The sequence below is a fragment of the Amia ocellicauda genome, chromosome 16 (genome assembly GCF_036373705.1).
Source record: "Amia ocellicauda isolate fAmiCal2 chromosome 16, fAmiCal2.hap1, whole genome shotgun sequence".
Lineage (NCBI taxonomy): Eukaryota > Metazoa > Chordata > Actinopteri > Amiiformes > Amiidae > Amia > Amia ocellicauda.
Genome location: NC_089865.1, coordinates 9,181,623 through 9,198,849, shown reverse-complemented (window position 1 = coordinate 9,198,849; position 17,227 = coordinate 9,181,623). Strand labels below are relative to the sequence as shown.

Here is a 17,227-nt window from a genome sequence, read left to right as displayed (position 1 = left end):
CCTGACTTGCTTTTTAAGTGTCTGCTTTAAATAATTATCCAAGGTTCAAGGGATATTTTTCATACGCTAGGGCCACTAGACGATGTGGTCTTCACTAGCATCTTCTGATTTTCATTATATATATAATGTTATGTGTGTGTCTGTGTCTTAGCTGGCAGGGTTGAAATGCAGCTACAGTGTATTATATATTATTATTATTTTTTAATCGACTTAAGGAACTTGACCAGCCAAGCCTTACAGCCTTGCAGACTGACGACTCTTTGTATTGATTTGGGTTTCCTGTTTATTCAATGCTATGAACATGGTCTGCAGTCAAGGATGGTACTTTGAAGAAAGTTGCACGAAAGGCGAAATTAAATACAAACAAATATCCCTTCTTTATTAGAGACAGGGTGCTGGATGGAGAAATCAATTAGAACCTGACATAAGTGGAAACATTTGCACCAGGACTAGACTAGGCTTGCCAAGTTAAAAACAAGTATGTTGAACTGATTAAGACAGCTTTGGAATGGTCTAGGGAAATCTTTTCCAGTGTCTTGCTGTTTATATACAGCAGTTGTATTCTGGTTTTAGCATCATTGGCGGGTGGGGGGGAATTAAAGGAAAACATCAATAGGATTAGGAGGAATAATGTACTGAAGGGAACACCGTACCTGTTGCAGGCAAGATTTATATACAACTTCTGTCACTTACCAATGACCTAAAACCCCTTCTGAACAGTACCAGGTTTAACAGCTTCTCCCCATTAACACAGTGATTCAAAGCATATATCATGTATTCATTTCTTCTCCCCATCAAAATGTGCACGTTCCTTTCAAAACTGGACAGACTTTCTGAAATGGCGGTGTTGTATTTGAGTGTCTGTTTGTAATTTCCAAAGCATATGTTCAGACACAATGTGCTGTTTTGAATGACATTACCAATGAATTGTTTTTATTCCCTGCTTAAACAAAATATTTACAGATGTGTGTTGCGAGCCGCAGCAGCCCTGCTGACTCACGCAGTAAACAGGCATGACATCAGCATAGTGTAGTAAGTGAAAGCAGGTGGACAGGAAAAGGGAGAGGCGGAGTAACCATTATTTGTGCCAGGAGTAGTGACAAATACAACCGGCCGGGCTTTTCATAAACCAATTGCTCTATAGTTTCTGATCGAAAGCCAGCATTACTGGCACTGATCCCTTTTGTGTCTGTGAGTCTTATTCGAAAAGTTGCTAGATGCAAACAAACTGCAGGTTATGCATTTATTATTGAAGTAGCGCATTAAAAACAGGTTTTTGCCTTATAGAAACATATATTAGCTCACTTCATTGTTCTTTAGATGAGGATGGAATAGTATTTCATAGAATGTATTTAAGACTGCATATCTATTATATATGTATATTCTTTATCTGTTCTATAGCATATATTCTAAACTGTTTTTTGGGGAGAGAAGGATGATGAAGTTTCCTTCAATGCCTGAAAGATAAACAGGGTTTTTCCATTTGGGAAGATGATAATGGAATACAGGTTGAATAATACAATTTCATTTTCAGTATCAGTTCAATTGGCTTACTCCAGTCCACAGAGTTAATGGTGCTGAGGCACACACATTTTGCAGAAATGTCTCTAGTTCTTTTTAAGGAATACTTTTGTTTTAGGTCTTTTTTTTTTGTTTAGGTCATGAAACGTGAACTCTAAATGGAAAAAATGATGTAAATGGTATGAAATTGTTTGCTGAATTTTGTGAACCTACCCATATTTATGAGAAGCTGGCTTTCTGTTTGCAATGTGAACTTGAAATCATTAACTGAATTTTTGAGCATAGACATCTATTGCCTCTGTTCACTCCTGACAGCTTGCTTTTTGTTAATATCTCGTATTACTATAACAGAGCGACAGCAAGGATTGTTTGTGTACCATTGACAGTTCTTTGCACATATCTACTGCGATACCTCTTTTGTTTGCTTATTAAATCAAACAGCAATGGTATGAAACCATTCATTTTATTTTACAGCACACCTGTAAGCTTGCAGGCCTTTTGAGCCTATGGCCTACTGCAGTTCCTCCAATGCCATAATGAAACCTTAAGAACAAATGGCAGATTGAAGTGGTGTTTTGGCACAAGAAGAAGCTTAATGGGAAATGGATGTTGTTCATTAACGAGCACTGCAGGGAACCACTTACAAACTGGGGTCTGAGAGAGTTGTTTTTGAGTTAGAAGTGCGGGAAGGTGTGGGAGGTTATCACCCTGCTGTGAAATTACTTGGTAATGCACAGATACAGAGAAACACAGAGAGGCAAATATTATACTGTAGATTCAAACACAAATATTTTGTATAGTTGATTTTATAAGAAACAATATCCCGTTATGCTTACCAATATAGATAACAGACTTGTAATCCACACAGGTTCATACAAAGGAAGGGGTCGTTTTATGGTAACATTTGGGTTGCTTCTGATGTAAAACTGGGTCAAATTACATTTCAGGAACCCACAGTGCAAATGCAGTGCACTCCCTTCAGTAAAGGCTAGTCTAATTGAACCAATCCCCACACTGACTGACCACGAACCAAAGTCTACCCTCAGACAACACTTTGGCATCTTTCAGAGAGATTGCAGCAGGCCTGTCAAATACCTTGTGAATAGTTTTCTGTTAGTATTTGTGTGCTAGTCAAATAATTTGGTATAGTACATATGGTGATTAACAATACTTAAACAAACATTCCTGTAAATGGTAAATTAAACACAATTATATATTTCTATAAAAAGACTAACCGAGGAATAAACACAATTCTTACTGCACCACACACTGCCTAAAGTCTATCATTTTAGAATTGCAGACTTAAAGTTGAGAAAAGGTCACTGATGTTTGTTTCACAAAAGCTGGGTCTGTTGCTCTTTCTGAGATGGAAGCAATAAAAGGGAATTCAAGGAATTCTGTAACCATGATTAATTAAATGAAGAAAAGGCGTGATGGGAAGTAATCCCTTCTGTAAAACCTACCTGCTTATGGTATGCATATTGTTGACATCTCTGTGGTTTTTATCTGTGGTGAACCAAAGCATTGCCAGTTCCATCTGTTTTTTGCATGTTGTTTTTTTTGTACGCGCATCTTTAGTCTATTGTTCGTTCTATTCTGTTCATTGTATTTCTTATGTTTATGTTGAGAGGTCACAAGCTGCATGGGTGTTTATTTCCAGTTTTCTAATCATGTGCTGTTGTGAATTCACAAGTTTAGAGCTTCTCCTCTGCAAGACATGAATCTAATTGTTCAGGAACAACACAATTCCTTCTTAATTAGCCCTTTCCTGCTCTAAAAAAATGCAGCTCTCAATGCAAGGAAAACCCAGGGTGTTGGATTTAAGCATCTTTTATGTTGCTAATGGGCTTGGAAGTCTCATTTGAAGATGTATTCTAGGCAAGAAATATGTTAGCCAGTGAATCTCTGATCTTCGCTATTGCCGTTTTGTATTTGTGACTAATCAGAATTGTAATCTCCTTTTAAGAAGAATCTTGTTCTGATCATTAGATGCCCTTTTCTTCACAACATAATGCTGATGTAGGTTTGGGGGGTTTTGGTTTTCAAACACACTTTTGATGTGGAAATTAGTTAATATTAAGAACCATTTTCAAACAGAAAATGAAAATGAAAGTTCAGGTTAAAGATTCCCAATATTCTTTAGGTTTTAGGCTAAATATGTGTTACCATGTATTTTTCAAGGACTTGGATATTAAAATGAAAAATCTATATTAATAAAATTGAAAATCTGGAACTTTGGCAGTGGTGCCACCTGCAACGCCTGGAGAACTAGAAAGTTTCAACAAGGAGGAGTGGTCAAATCCCCCCTTAGAAGTTGATGAACGTATTAAAATGCTACAGAAAGCTCCTTAAGATCCATTTCAACATTTAAATATGCTATTATTGTGAGATGTCTTTCCAGTAGGACATTTGAAGGAGCAGTGGTGTTGTATCGTTTATCATTTTCAATAATAAACAATCAACAGAAGTAAAAATGAATATATATTAAATAAAAATCCCTGTATCTCAGACAACATTTGCTGTGTGTACAGAAGAACACAAGCCATTGTGCACACGTAGCAGGTCTGCATGCGTTTGCTGTAAATATTCAAATCAGTTGAATCAATTTTTAAACAAATATTTATAGACTGAATGTAACGCAGATTCTCATATGTGTACTTGCTGTGTTTCGTTTAGGTTAAGCAGAGGTACTTTGGAACTAAGGTGTGTGCGCTCCAAAACCCAGGATTCGAACAAAGAGCTTTTTCTTTCACCTTTGCACCTAATAGTCTGGAATATACATAAACATCGGCTCAGTTATAAATTAGCAATTCCTGATACACGTTGTGTAAGATTTTAAGTCAGTAAAGACCAGATGCTTCCACATTTATTGTAAACTTTGTCCACTGTAAAAGATCTTCACACAAAGTTCACATTAGCAGTGATAATTACTTAAAAACAAGTGACAGAAATTACAATATACATGTAACATCCATGTACTGTGAGATGTTTTATTTATTAAAATGCCAAATAATCCTTCTGTTTCAATGTGATGTTTTTACTGTACCTCTTATGAGTGCTGTTTGCAGAAGTTTTCCCAGCAACCCCTGAAATACACCCCAGGGACAAGCTGAGGGCAGCAAAAGGGCTCTTGCCATAAAGTTATACTGTACACACCTTAAAGATAAACATGTCTTCATATCTTTCAAAATTATTCAGAGATATGGAGCATTACACCTATATGTCGCTTTATTTCCCCCCTTTCATTTTCTCAGTTATCAGACATTGCTTTTGCCCAGCTGGGTTGTTCTCTATGTAATTATCACATACTATAGACCATTCAAGTGCAGTGAAACACAAGACTGTTTTGGAAAGCTTTTTTCTTTTTCTTTTTTTCCCCTTTTTTAAACCAACCACACCTTGTCTAATCGTACAGTATCCTTCATTCACAGCCTGGACTATTTTTGTTTTTGTGTTTTCTTCCGAGCAGCTATCCGGAGGCTGTGAATTGACTGTGGTTCTCCAGGACTTCACAGCTGGCTGCAGCAGTGAACTGAGTATCCAGGTGGGACAGACAGTGGAGTTATTGGAGAGGCCCAGCGACCGGCCTGGTTGGTGTCTCGTGAGGACAACTGACCGCAGCCCCCCGCAGGAAGGCCTGGTTCCCAGCAGTACTCTCTGCATATCCCACTCCCGGAGCAGTGTGGAGATGGAATGCTTCTTCCCGTCTGGAAAAGGTACGTCTGCATTTTTCAAACTCACATCGGTGTGCTGTCAGTGTGGTGCTATGAGGCAGGGTGCGCTCACACTCAGAAGATTAAGGGTGTTTTCAGTAGTGTGTAACACACATAGCATGGGCAGGATGAACTGTTTATTCTATCAAAGAGGACTGGTGTCTCTTGTTATATTGAAAGTCTAAGCAGCAATTTTTGAGAATGTGTCTGTTCTGTATGTGTGTTTTTCTTTTTACATTAGATGAGGTTGCAAATAATTAAGGGAAAAACTACAGGAGCCCTTAATACTAAGATGTAATATTCTAAATGATCTTGTTATGCATAAAAGTAAATTTTATATGGATGTTTTACCCCCTCACACACTATATAAGTGGTTAACAGTAAACAGGTACTTGCTTTGTGTAATTTTCGTTTATGCAGAGCAACATTGAAAATAGTGTGTGTGCACAGCTTGCCACATATCTTATCTTTGGTTATTGAGTACTTTACATAATATATTTGTCCAGCTTCAGTATAATCTGAAATAATTTCTCTCCTCCTTTTTATTTACGTTTAGCTGCTTTCATCCTTAATGTAAAACAACTTTTTTTTTCTGAGTGGATTTTATCACTGTTTGTGATCGTTTCACCACCAAGAACTATTTGATTATTCATATTTCATTTAGACTTGTCATATTCTGATGAAGTGCTACTATTGGCAGCAGGATATAGAGAAACTATTTGCAAAATGGGAAAATGGATACATTGTAATCCTTATATTGTTTTTTTAAGGATCCTAACACAGTTAGTTTAATGTAATTTAGAAATAATGATGTAATTATAGTTTTAGATTTTGAAATGCTAATTTTATTCAGTATATATTTTGATAATCTGTTTTCATTCTGCCGATATGTCTGTATAGAAGAAGCACTGAGAAGAGATTTAACAGAATGACAGAAACATTCCACATATAATGAAAAATATCACATTCAAAGATGCAGCATGTCACTGTAAAGCAAGGAGTCCCCTGCTAACCAAGAAATTGATATCTTCAAGAGGAATATTGAATGTAATCCAGTTATGCGGATTACTTTGTAGGACTGTTTATTTGTTTTAGAGCTCCAAAATCAACACATTCTTTTAACAGGAATGTATATAGTTTCCTTCCACTGCTGTGTAGATTTGTAATTTCCACTGTGGTGGTTTTGCATATGAAGATTACTGTGCTTATACATTAAAGATTAAATGTATTTTTTTATATAGAAATACTCAAGCATTCTGTTTGGATTACTTGAGAGGTCCAGTCCATTTTGTTAAGTGCCTGTAGGGGGCACTGTTGATTGACTTTTTTTTTCCTGAAAATGTGGAACATGGTTTTGTCCTTTAAGTAAAAAACAAAACAAAAATGTTCTGAAACCAACCTTTGCCAAAATAAGTATTTATATATATATATATATATATATATATATATATAGTCTAAATTTAGATTATATGAGCTACTTTTTGGAAGACCACAGTGTTGTAGCTTCCAGCGCATAATTCAAAGTTAGCAGCTGACATTGAATCAAGAAGACCTGCTGCTGGCATGTACTTCTTATAGTGCAAAAACTGTGCAATGCAGAGGTTATCTGATTAACAATCCTCTCAGCCGCATATCAGTCTACAGTAAAATACTAGGCATTCTAACTCTGTGGTCATTCTATTCGTTTGTCCAGTATATACAAATTGTGTATTTCATTTCAGTTTAAATGTATTTTTTACAGTGAAATAATCTCTACTCCTACAATGTTGATAACAGAAAAACTGAAATATTGTACTCAGAAATGTTAAATTTATTTAATATTATAAACTTGTTGCATAACACCACAGATCTGCATCTTTAAACTGCTCTGCTACTGTTGACAACCAGAGATTTCTGGTCCATTGAGGCTTCCTGAATATTAACTTCATAATCAGAGTGAGGCAGTGCAATAATGAAATTAAAATGAATGGTTAAGATGCCATCATGTATTGTCATCAATCTAGGGTACCATGGGAAACAAGTTCAAATGTTTTAAATATTCAAATTAAATCGATATGCATTTACATCAATTAACTACATTCTTTTAACTTCTTAAAAGCATGCTCTTCTTCATATTGATTTTTGTTTGTTTTTAGTCCACGTTTTATGTGCATATGAATATTAAAGGTCCAGAATTAGAATTGGGTTTTTCAGCCGGTCAGAGCTAAATCCTATATTCAAATGACCGTTAAATCTTTCCAATCAAAGCTGAAAATCATACTTGTTTTAGCTGGCCAACCTGGAGCTAAATGGACCGACCAGGATCTCTTTGAATGTTTTGTAAGGAAGCCTCTTGTTATGCTTGACATGAGCTATAAAAAAGCAACTTTTATTGTTACAAATCCTGATTAAATATTCCTCCATGTTAGCCCTCAATTGCTGTAAACAGTGTGAATGGAGGAAAAAATAGAATAGGAAAAAAATATTTATATGCAAAATTGTGTATCATTTCAAGATACTGCTTATATTGAACCTTTTGTGTTCTTTATACGTATTTTGTGTCAGAAACACAGCTTCTAAATAATGCTCTGAAATTACCAGCCATTGTTTGTGTGCTCTGTGGGACACAGATCGGACTTTCATGTTGTCCATGGGAACTTCCTTTGTCTCTTGGACATTGTTTCCCTTGTTTTGTGGATACAAATCTAAAACATCCCCTCCAGAACTTTTCGGTACAAAAATGTTTACTATAATTATTCCGGTGTGTGCTAGCTGGTGAAAATATTTAGAGTTAGGTGAACAATTCAACTAAGGATGTGGAGCTCTTGCTTGTCTACCTGACCCTCCTTGACGGGGACAAGAAGAACATGATGTTCTTAGGGTCAGGTATACTAATATTAGAAGACCTGCCTAGTTAAAGGTGTTCTCATGGGTCCACCTATCTATTCTGCATTGATCTCCTTATTTTTTCCCAGCTAAAATAGTTTAAACCTCTCCTTTTACTGCACTTTATCTTCCTAAAAGGAAAGTGCACAGTAGCAGCAAACTAAAGTTGTGTTTTTTGTTATTTTGATTGGGTTGCCATGTGCGGTATTGTATCTAGAATATTCATTTCTCTAGCAATGTAATTTACTGTGTAAAGTAAAGTTGTAACTTGCTTGCTAACTACATATTACAAGTATGCACAAACAATTAAAAACAAAATGGGAAGGACAGTAACAAGTTTATCTATAAACTGTGCATGTTTTGTTACATTGGACTCGGTGACATTCTACTTCCTCTTTTCCACAGTTCTCTATTTTAAAAATAGCTTGCTGCCATGCTCTCAATGTCTCTTTGTTACATAATGGAAATAATTTGCTTGTGGTTAATATTGCTTCTCAACATTTACAGTACATAGTTTAGTTGCTAACATTTTGACTGCACAAGAGATGTAAAAATAGTTTAATAATTAGACACTCCATGGCAAAAAGGTCAAAATTGCCCAGTTTTAATAAATGCCATTAATATATCATCAGCAGAAGCCTTTATCGATCCACTGCTAGATGAAGGCCTCCCCAAGATGTTTCCACTTGTTTTGATGTACAGCGTCAGGTCACACAGTCTAATTTCATCTTCTCATCTTTAATGTGGTATTTGTCCAGGTATATTCTTCATCTGTTGGAATACATTCAGTAGCTCCTTGTATCCATCTTTGGTCTGTTCTTCTTGTAATGTGTCTGGCCCATTATTGATAATATATATGACTAGATGAGAATAAAAAATGATTTGGTTGCGAGGAAACCTAGGCAAAGGATATATAGAAAAGTATGATTTACGGTAAGTTTTGTGATGATGTCATTCGTATCTGCACCTAAGGGAAACTTCAAAGCACTTTTTTGAAAATAACTAAAATGGCGAGCCACCTTCCCTTATTCTTTAAACGGGTTGAACAGAAAGATCATTGAGTAGGAGGATGTAAGTTTTCTTTCGTCTTTGGCACTGTGGAAAGTATTACGATGCCCTACTTTTTCTGTGAATGTAGCAGAAGGTTATGTAAATGCAACACAGCATGGATCTTTATGAAAGATAAATATGTTCCACAGTCAGACTCTCAAGCCTACTTACAAGAAGAAACAAACGTGTGTATCATTATTTCTGTCCTCAGGAAGGAGGTGAGAACTCCAAAAGTGACCATACACTCATGTATCACTCACATACTGTAACTTTTATATGTCCATTTTCAATAGCATTTAGACCGCAAATGCTGTGTCAAATTGTTTATAGTTCAGCTGATTTATGGCAAAAAGTGTCAGACATTAACATTTGAAAATTACAGTGAATTAGAACACACCAAATCAGTCAGTTAACCATTAACAGTGTCAATTAGCTTAGTCTATTTACTTTAAAATATAGGGATAACTACACAGTGTTAACACAATATTTACAACAGGACAACAACAGAAATTAATCATTAACAACCACAATTAATCTGATATGTTTACATATGTTTTGGATTATTTTAACCTAGTGCTCATTGCAGCAGAGTTTGAGTTAAAGAGCATAAGGTTGAAATGTGTGAACACTGCAAACACTATTGCATTTAAACACTGCTGTTTAAAGATATTAAGTTTTGTCAACTCACATGAGTATACACTGCCCCTTTGTTGTTTTAGTTGTTTTGTGTCTACGCTGTTAATTACCTTTTAGATTATTATTCAACCAATTAGTTGATGATTTTTTTTTTTTCCTTTCATAGGGTATCTTTATTTTGACAACAGTTAGTGTATGTGTGTCTATATAGTTTTGAAAGTGACATGGTTAAATTGCATTTAGCAGCCTGGGAATAGAATTTTTGGTGTAATCAGCAATACACCAAGTTCACAGTGTACAAAGATACTCTAACGGACACAGAGCAACTAAAGGTAAGTCTGGAGGTATCTAACGTGGACACAGCGCTGCTTCTCTAAACATGAAAGTGGGACACCTGAAGTAGAGGGAATTGGAGAATTCGTTTTTAGACAATCTGTTCCACTTTTCTGCTGTTCCACGTTCTCCTTGCAATGTGTCTGCAGTGATAGATGACTCGTGTTGCCCCTGAGCCAATTAACAGCGCATAGCTGGGCCAGAATTCAAGGGTGTTTCAAGATGACCATGCTAATGCAAACAAAAGGGAAGCTGGGCAACACTGGGACAACTAAATGTGGATTTGCAACTCTAATAATGTGAAAAAACACAGAAAACAGGTAAATTATTATCCATTGGGGGAGTTTTGATTTTAAATTACTGTAAGTTTGGTTACCTCCTTTCCCAAACAAAACTAAGCAAACAGTTTATTGATAAGGGCCACTATTAATTATCAGATAATAATAAGTCTAAGTACACTTAATCTGTGAGAGGGTGGAGCATTTTAATTTGAGCCCATATCTCAATATTATGAGATATTTGAATAATCAAAAGGAAACTGAAAAGGAATAAAAGGCATAATTGTTTGGAATGAAATATCTTGTCTGTTTATCTATAGGTATCAGTTCTCCTATTGTATACAGAGCTATCCTTCAACATTGACGATTGTTCTTCACCTATAAACCAATGTGAAGTGTGCCGCAGAATCTAATGCAGTATATAAATAGGTTAGCATTTTGCCTTTGACAGTGTTTCAGGAGTGATATTGAAGCACTGAACGAAAGTCCCTTTGACATTCAGGAATAGTTATTTTCATGTGGGGTTATTTCCCTTTCTTAGGTAAGCTAAGGATACGCTCACAGTACATCTGCTGCTGAATATTGTGTTGCAAAATGTTATTTATGCACCCATGTGTATTGGCCATTTTTTGCAGCTTTAATTACATCTGATGAAGAGTATATTGGCTGTTTTGTACTTAACAACACTCCCCCCAGTGCTTACACATAATACAGTGCTGTCTCTGGATGACAACAAACACTACTACTTCAACTTGACAGTCACGTATCAAGCTGTTTTTATGTTTTCTCCGTTCCAGCACAGTAACGTTCTCTCAGCAGGTTATGTTCTGAATAGCTGCCTCAAATTAGTTCTATCTGTATTTAAAGGACATATAACATGATGCTGTATTTCTACATAATCCCATTTCTTCATGGAAAAGGGGCTGGGAGCAGCAGAGAAGTAAGACCCACCCCTCTTCCACACAGATCCACCCCTGACTGGAAGGTGGCACTTGCATAGTAAATTAGGGAAACTTAGAGCAGTGGCTTCGTGCTGGAGCTGCAGTTCACATCGCATGTGGATCTTTATTTTTCCTGTGGGCTGCCATGAGTAGGACCAGGGCAGGATGAAAAACGGGCGGCAATGTTGTTCCTCCCAGTCTTGTTTTGGTTGGATTCTGGCAAAGTGCTGCTGTTGCTGTTCTAAAGTAAGAGGTCAGTCACTTTGGACTTTATTCACTACAGCTGTAAATGTCTAGAAATGGTTGTGCACTGATAACATAGCTGTGATTTTATTGACAGTGGTGTTTTGTGAAAAAGTACAGCCTTTTTTTAAAGCAGGGAAATTAGCTTTGCATAAATGACAAAATAATGTATGGTTAAAAATATGTACAAAGTTTGTAATGATCAATCAATTCAATAAAAAGAATGAATAGCACATGTGTCTACAAAAGCCTTGGGGAATTTTCATTTGGTATTTCCCTTTGATATTTAATTTATAACTGGAAATTGTTTGTCCATTGAACATATTTTATCAAAGTTGAACCAGTCCATTCATATTACCGTACATAGCTAATTTGAGACATGTCAAGTGGAAATGACTTAACAAATGTAATCTAAACATAATCTAAACCGTGGTGTATCATGGTATAGCTAAACTAAATACCAGAACATGCTTTTATTATTGCTCACTCAGCTGATTTTACTTTGTTAAAACTCAATAATATTAAGGATATTCTTTTTTATTTCAATTTATTATTTATGTAGATTCTCCTCATCCTAATAGCTCTGTGCTTTTTTTCACTTGGGGAAACAAGAGCGCAAAAGTATCTTTTGGCTGTATGCTAATTTATCCTCAAAGTGCACTTTCATTATCCATTTACAGAGGAAGCCTTTCTAAGCAATGATTTATTACTAGGAATGCAATGGTCATGACAGCTGACGCTGAGAGGAGTACACAGCTGGAGTGAATTGTGTTAAACTCTCATAATGAGAAATTGTAAAGTTCTGTCATCGATAGAAGCAAAAAAGTGTATTTGGTACACTTAAAAAAGGAAAAATACATTTTTTTTCTGTTTATTCTTCAATAACCTAGACATGTGTGGCCTACTTTCTGTTTGTAACATTAAACACCTCCTCAACTTTCATGTTTTAATGATTTAATGATATTCAGCATAAACCTTAAGAAGTTTAAAAATAGGTTTGCTGGAGAGCTGTGTACCTGTCTTGTTGTCATCATCTCAAGGCATTATTGATCCAGTGGTGGATGATCCATCTAACATGATATGTGCGAACATTTGCAGTCCGCAGGGAGTCGAGAGTTGGGGTATTACTGTAGTATTTCTAATGGTGGATAGATGCATTTCTTTTGGTGTGCTTAAAATCAAAGGCAGAGCAGAGCAATCAAACAAATAAAGTAATCCCAATCAGTTAATGTACTTTAATGCATGATAAGCAAAATCAATGTAAAATAGCGTGTCCTGTTTGGGGGGGGGGGGAAGTTATATTTTTATTGACCCTCAGCTGTTATTTCATGATCATTATGAACACTGAGAAATTTTCAGTTTGGAAGAAATTTAAGTTTAAAATTAACATCTTAGTATTATAATTCATACACAATCAACAGATAATATTTCTGGGAACGTTATAAAGTCATTTACAGAGAAAATGTGCAATTTAGATTAAAGTTAAGCATAGGCTATTCCTCATGCATTCAATTTTCAGTAGCCAATGCTGTTTACAATTACTTACAGATGCAATAAAGCCTGTCAGGGTATTCTAATACTTCCAAATACATTGGCTTCTATGTCATAGGGAACATATATGAATATGATAGTCTTGTTACATGTGTGTGTGTGTGTTTTAATATACTGTGTATGTATACATCATGCATTAGATGCTCATTCCATCACCTTGAAGCCAAACTGTTTTTTTTTCATTAACCAAATTCTGCTGATCAAGAAGGCAAGACTTATATGACGGCACTGTAGTCTTTGAAAAGCAAATTAGCCTTAGATTGGCTTTCATCTGATGTATTTTAAGCAGTTTTTTTTTCCTTTTGAAGTTGAATCTTGAGGGGCAATATTATGAGTCACTGATATTCAGCGTATCAGGATGTATTTATTTATTTTTATATTGTAGTCCTGAATGCCAAACAGTAGGCAACATTGGTTCTTTGTCAGCCTTTTTTCTGTTTGTTTAGATTTTTACCAGAGGGGGTAAACCTGAAAATTGCAGTATTGATGATGTCAGGAAAATGTTGCTTCTGCATACAATATTATCTTGAATATATGACCCTAGAAAATATAATTACAGTTTTGAAGTGTGTCTGAAAGTTCCCAAGTCATCCAGGTGAAATATGTTGCTTGCAGCTGGGTATAGAAACTATGAGGAAATGAATTGTGAAAAGATACTGGTACTCCTAGCAGTTGACAGTATAGGCATTCAGAGTTAAAGCACAGCAGACAAGTAACTGGATATCACTTTAAGGAAATCAGCCCCATACTTATATTATTTTGTGACATAAGTGAATTTCATAATGTCTGTGGAACTAGACAGTGATGAAGGAGAGATGGAACAAGGTAAGCTACATTTTTGTTTAGTTCAGTTCACATGGTGGGGACCTCAGATGTTATATACGTTTTAAGGGGTATATTGTTTTTAAAAGTACTAATAGTATAAATGTTATTGTGAACTGTAGTGGATTTCTTTATAGTTAAACTGCTGTTGAAGGAACATTTTTATATTTAATGTATATTCCTAGTTGTCTTTTTATTCATCTTTAATTTGAGTTATTGGAAATATTTCAGCAATTTGCAGTGAGTTTCACATACCTGAGATCGGGTTTGTCCGGATTTCCTGCAAGGAATGCTTTTGTTTCTTGGTCACGTGAAGGAGCGCCGTCCCCTCCTGCTTGTCACTGCTTTAGAACAGCCTGTTGCTGGTAATGAAATGGGTTTGAGCATTAGCATATTAGTTGAGTCCTAATTCAAAAATGTTGGATGAAAAAGCATCCATAATTGAATTAAAAATAATCATCAGAGGACAATTTCTGTGGTTGGTTGTTTGCCATATAAATTACTGCTCTTGACTTTTTTTTCCTTAGTTGTTTCATTCACTATTAAGTATATATTAAGTAAGGAAAAAGAGTGACTTAATCAAAGGGATTTCCACATATCAAAGTAATTAAAAAGCTTAACCTGCGATTGTTCAACAACCTTAATAGCTAATACATAAATATTAAGTGTCCTTACATTCATGATTAATTTTCAGAATTAAATGCCAACTGACAGGGGGATTATTCTTATTGTCAGTCAATACCTTAGGGACACACACAGTGAATTCTGCATTTTATTGGATTCATACGTTTAATTTTAATTATTTTTATCTGTGAGTGAATATATTTTATAAGCAATGTTTTGGGAATTGTTGATAAGGGTTAGTGTGAGTGGAGATTGCAAAATGCCTGAATGAAAGACAGTGAAATGGAGTATTGTTGCCAAATATCTCTAGTAGATTGTCTTTCCTTCTATTGCTGCTGATCTTTGTGATTACTTGCAGCTACAAAACAGCAATGTGGCAGCAATGCGAAGAATCTGAAAACAATCCTCCCCCCTTGTCCCACTCTGCCCTTCTATGAAGATGGTTCACTTCAATTTTAAGGCATCGAAGATGGTTTATACAACTTAAGGAGAGCCACTAATGGCAGGCAATGGTAGACTGTTGCTAATGTGTATGTGATTGCATGCAGTTGTCAGCAAGTCTTGTACACTGTGTTGGCGTTTAAAACGATATTCAGATAATCATAGGTTCTCATATTGCAACAATGGTTGAAAGTCTAGTTTCACTTCTAATTGGAATGCACTCAAAAATAAAATGTGATCGTCTGATCTCAGAGTAAAAGGTGATAGAAAGGAAAGCACTTGTTGGAAGAGTTTGAAACTTGATGCTCACAGAAACAATCACCATGTGTTTTCTCTATGAAACAGATGATTATAGTGACAGGGTGGTTCATGAAACAAAGACCTATGGAAACGTGTGATGGACCACAACATTCATGATTTCAAACGGATATTTAATCCATTGAATTAAAGCTGCTTAATTATGGTTCATTATATACTGGTGCTAAATAACTACTGTGTCCCTTTAAATGCTGTGTTACAGCGTTTTTAATGTTTATTGTAGTCATGGGAAAAGATGTTAGTAATTTTGATAATAGTAGTTTGTGATATCTTTCCAACGTCTACATGTGATCGTACAAGGTCATTTCTTTTTAATGGTTGATCCAGTGCAAAACTAAACATTAAGCCAGCTCCATTCTGCATCATAGGCAGTGTAAACTTCCATTATACTTTTTGGTATATTGAGTTATTGTTTTAATTTTTTTAATTTGTACAAAACATTTAGACCTTTTAAGTTTTTGTGAAAGTTGGTACATTTATGTAATTTGCTATCTTTTCCTAGATAACTGTTATCAGTGTAATACACAAAGAATATATATGGGTTGTGTAATAATCAGCAGGGAAACCTAAAAGGGAAGTATACACATCATAGTCTTCAGCCTTTACAGTGTATTGTTTTTGTACTTAATGTTTAGGGTTCATTTTTTTATTTTCCAGATCCCTTTAAACTGTTCTTCCAATTATGGAATTAGTAAATAATAATGTTGTGAATAAGTATTGGGGTTATTGTTTAATCAAAGTACAAGCAGTAATTGCATTGGAGTTTGTGTGTATGTGTGTTGTATGTATAAGCTGAGCCTCTGGCATTATGAACAAATGCTGTATCAGCTGAGCTGTGGCCTTTGGCTTGTTGAATAATAAATTTTCTATACAGCTTCATTGCCTTGGGAATACACATCGGACAAGACTGTTTTTGCTCTTCCTTCTAATTGCCTCACACGTTGTCCCAAATTAACTGTAATTCTTTCAGCTGCTTTCAGAATGTCCCCTTTTTATATGTATTGATGGTATCGATATTTATCAAATACTGGTCTTCATTTATCTTTCTTTTGCATTTGCATTTATTCATGAATTATGAACGAATGGTACAGACTGTTATCTCAATAACATATCTTCGAAATGCTGGGTTTTTGATGTAGGGGGGTTTTGATGGCAGGTGTCTTCTCAAAATGTGTTTTCGATGCTAATTAATTTTATTACATTGAAATTAGCTAAATGCTCCAGCACTTTTGTAAGCTTTATGTAAGAATATGAAAACAATAATGCATCTGACCCCTGGTTTCAGTTGACTGTTTGCTTGACTACAGTTTGAAGGAGACTTGCAATGTGCACTGTTAGTGATGGTATCTCTATTTCCAAAATACAGTGAGAGTTTGTTGTGTGTTTAATGAGGGTCATAAAGAATATGCACTGCTTTCAGTTTCTACAGTATTCACACAAGTAGAAGTGAAATTGTATAACTGGGATGTCAATTTGAAGTTGAGAAATCTGTGGAAGAAAAGGGTTAAACGGATGGAATACATTCTGATGGTTTACTGGCATCATCAGGCTGTATTTTATCATATATTATAACACAATACTGCTCTGCGTTAGATCACTTAACTGACTGGTTGCTGAGTCCCAATAGTTCCTGCTCATTATAAGTGATCACAGACCAGCTTTGTTCTCATTCGTGCCAAGAAAGGGCGTATCTTGTCTGAATGAAATACAGTTTTGTTTTCATATCGGTTCAGGTTTTAGGTCAATATACAGTATAGTGCTTTTTGGGGATTTCATTCTTATAAGGCTGATTGGACCGAATACTTGAACTGGAACTTAAATTCACTGCCTCATCAGAGGACAACATAAGGAAAAAAAGGGAGAAGAAAGGGTAGAGGGGAGGCCGCAGTGC

General features: G+C 35.6%; 1 protein-coding gene across 5 annotated transcripts in view; it reads left to right on the top strand.

The window, feature by feature from the left end:
• LOC136711964 (kalirin) overlaps positions 1-17,227 on the top strand; it is a 169,884-nt gene that overhangs the window by 125,527 nt on the left and 27,130 nt on the right. For 4 of the 5 annotated variants that reach the window (XM_066688573.1, XM_066688572.1, XM_066688571.1 and 1 more), the window contains exon 34: positions 4,991-5,237. In XM_066688573.1, coding sequence (XP_066544670.1) covers positions 4,991-5,237 — 247 coding nt within the window. Of the gene's footprint in view, positions 1-4,990; positions 5,238-11,389; positions 11,591-17,227 lie in introns of those variants that run through there. The other variant, XM_066688575.1, reaches the window with a different exon arrangement.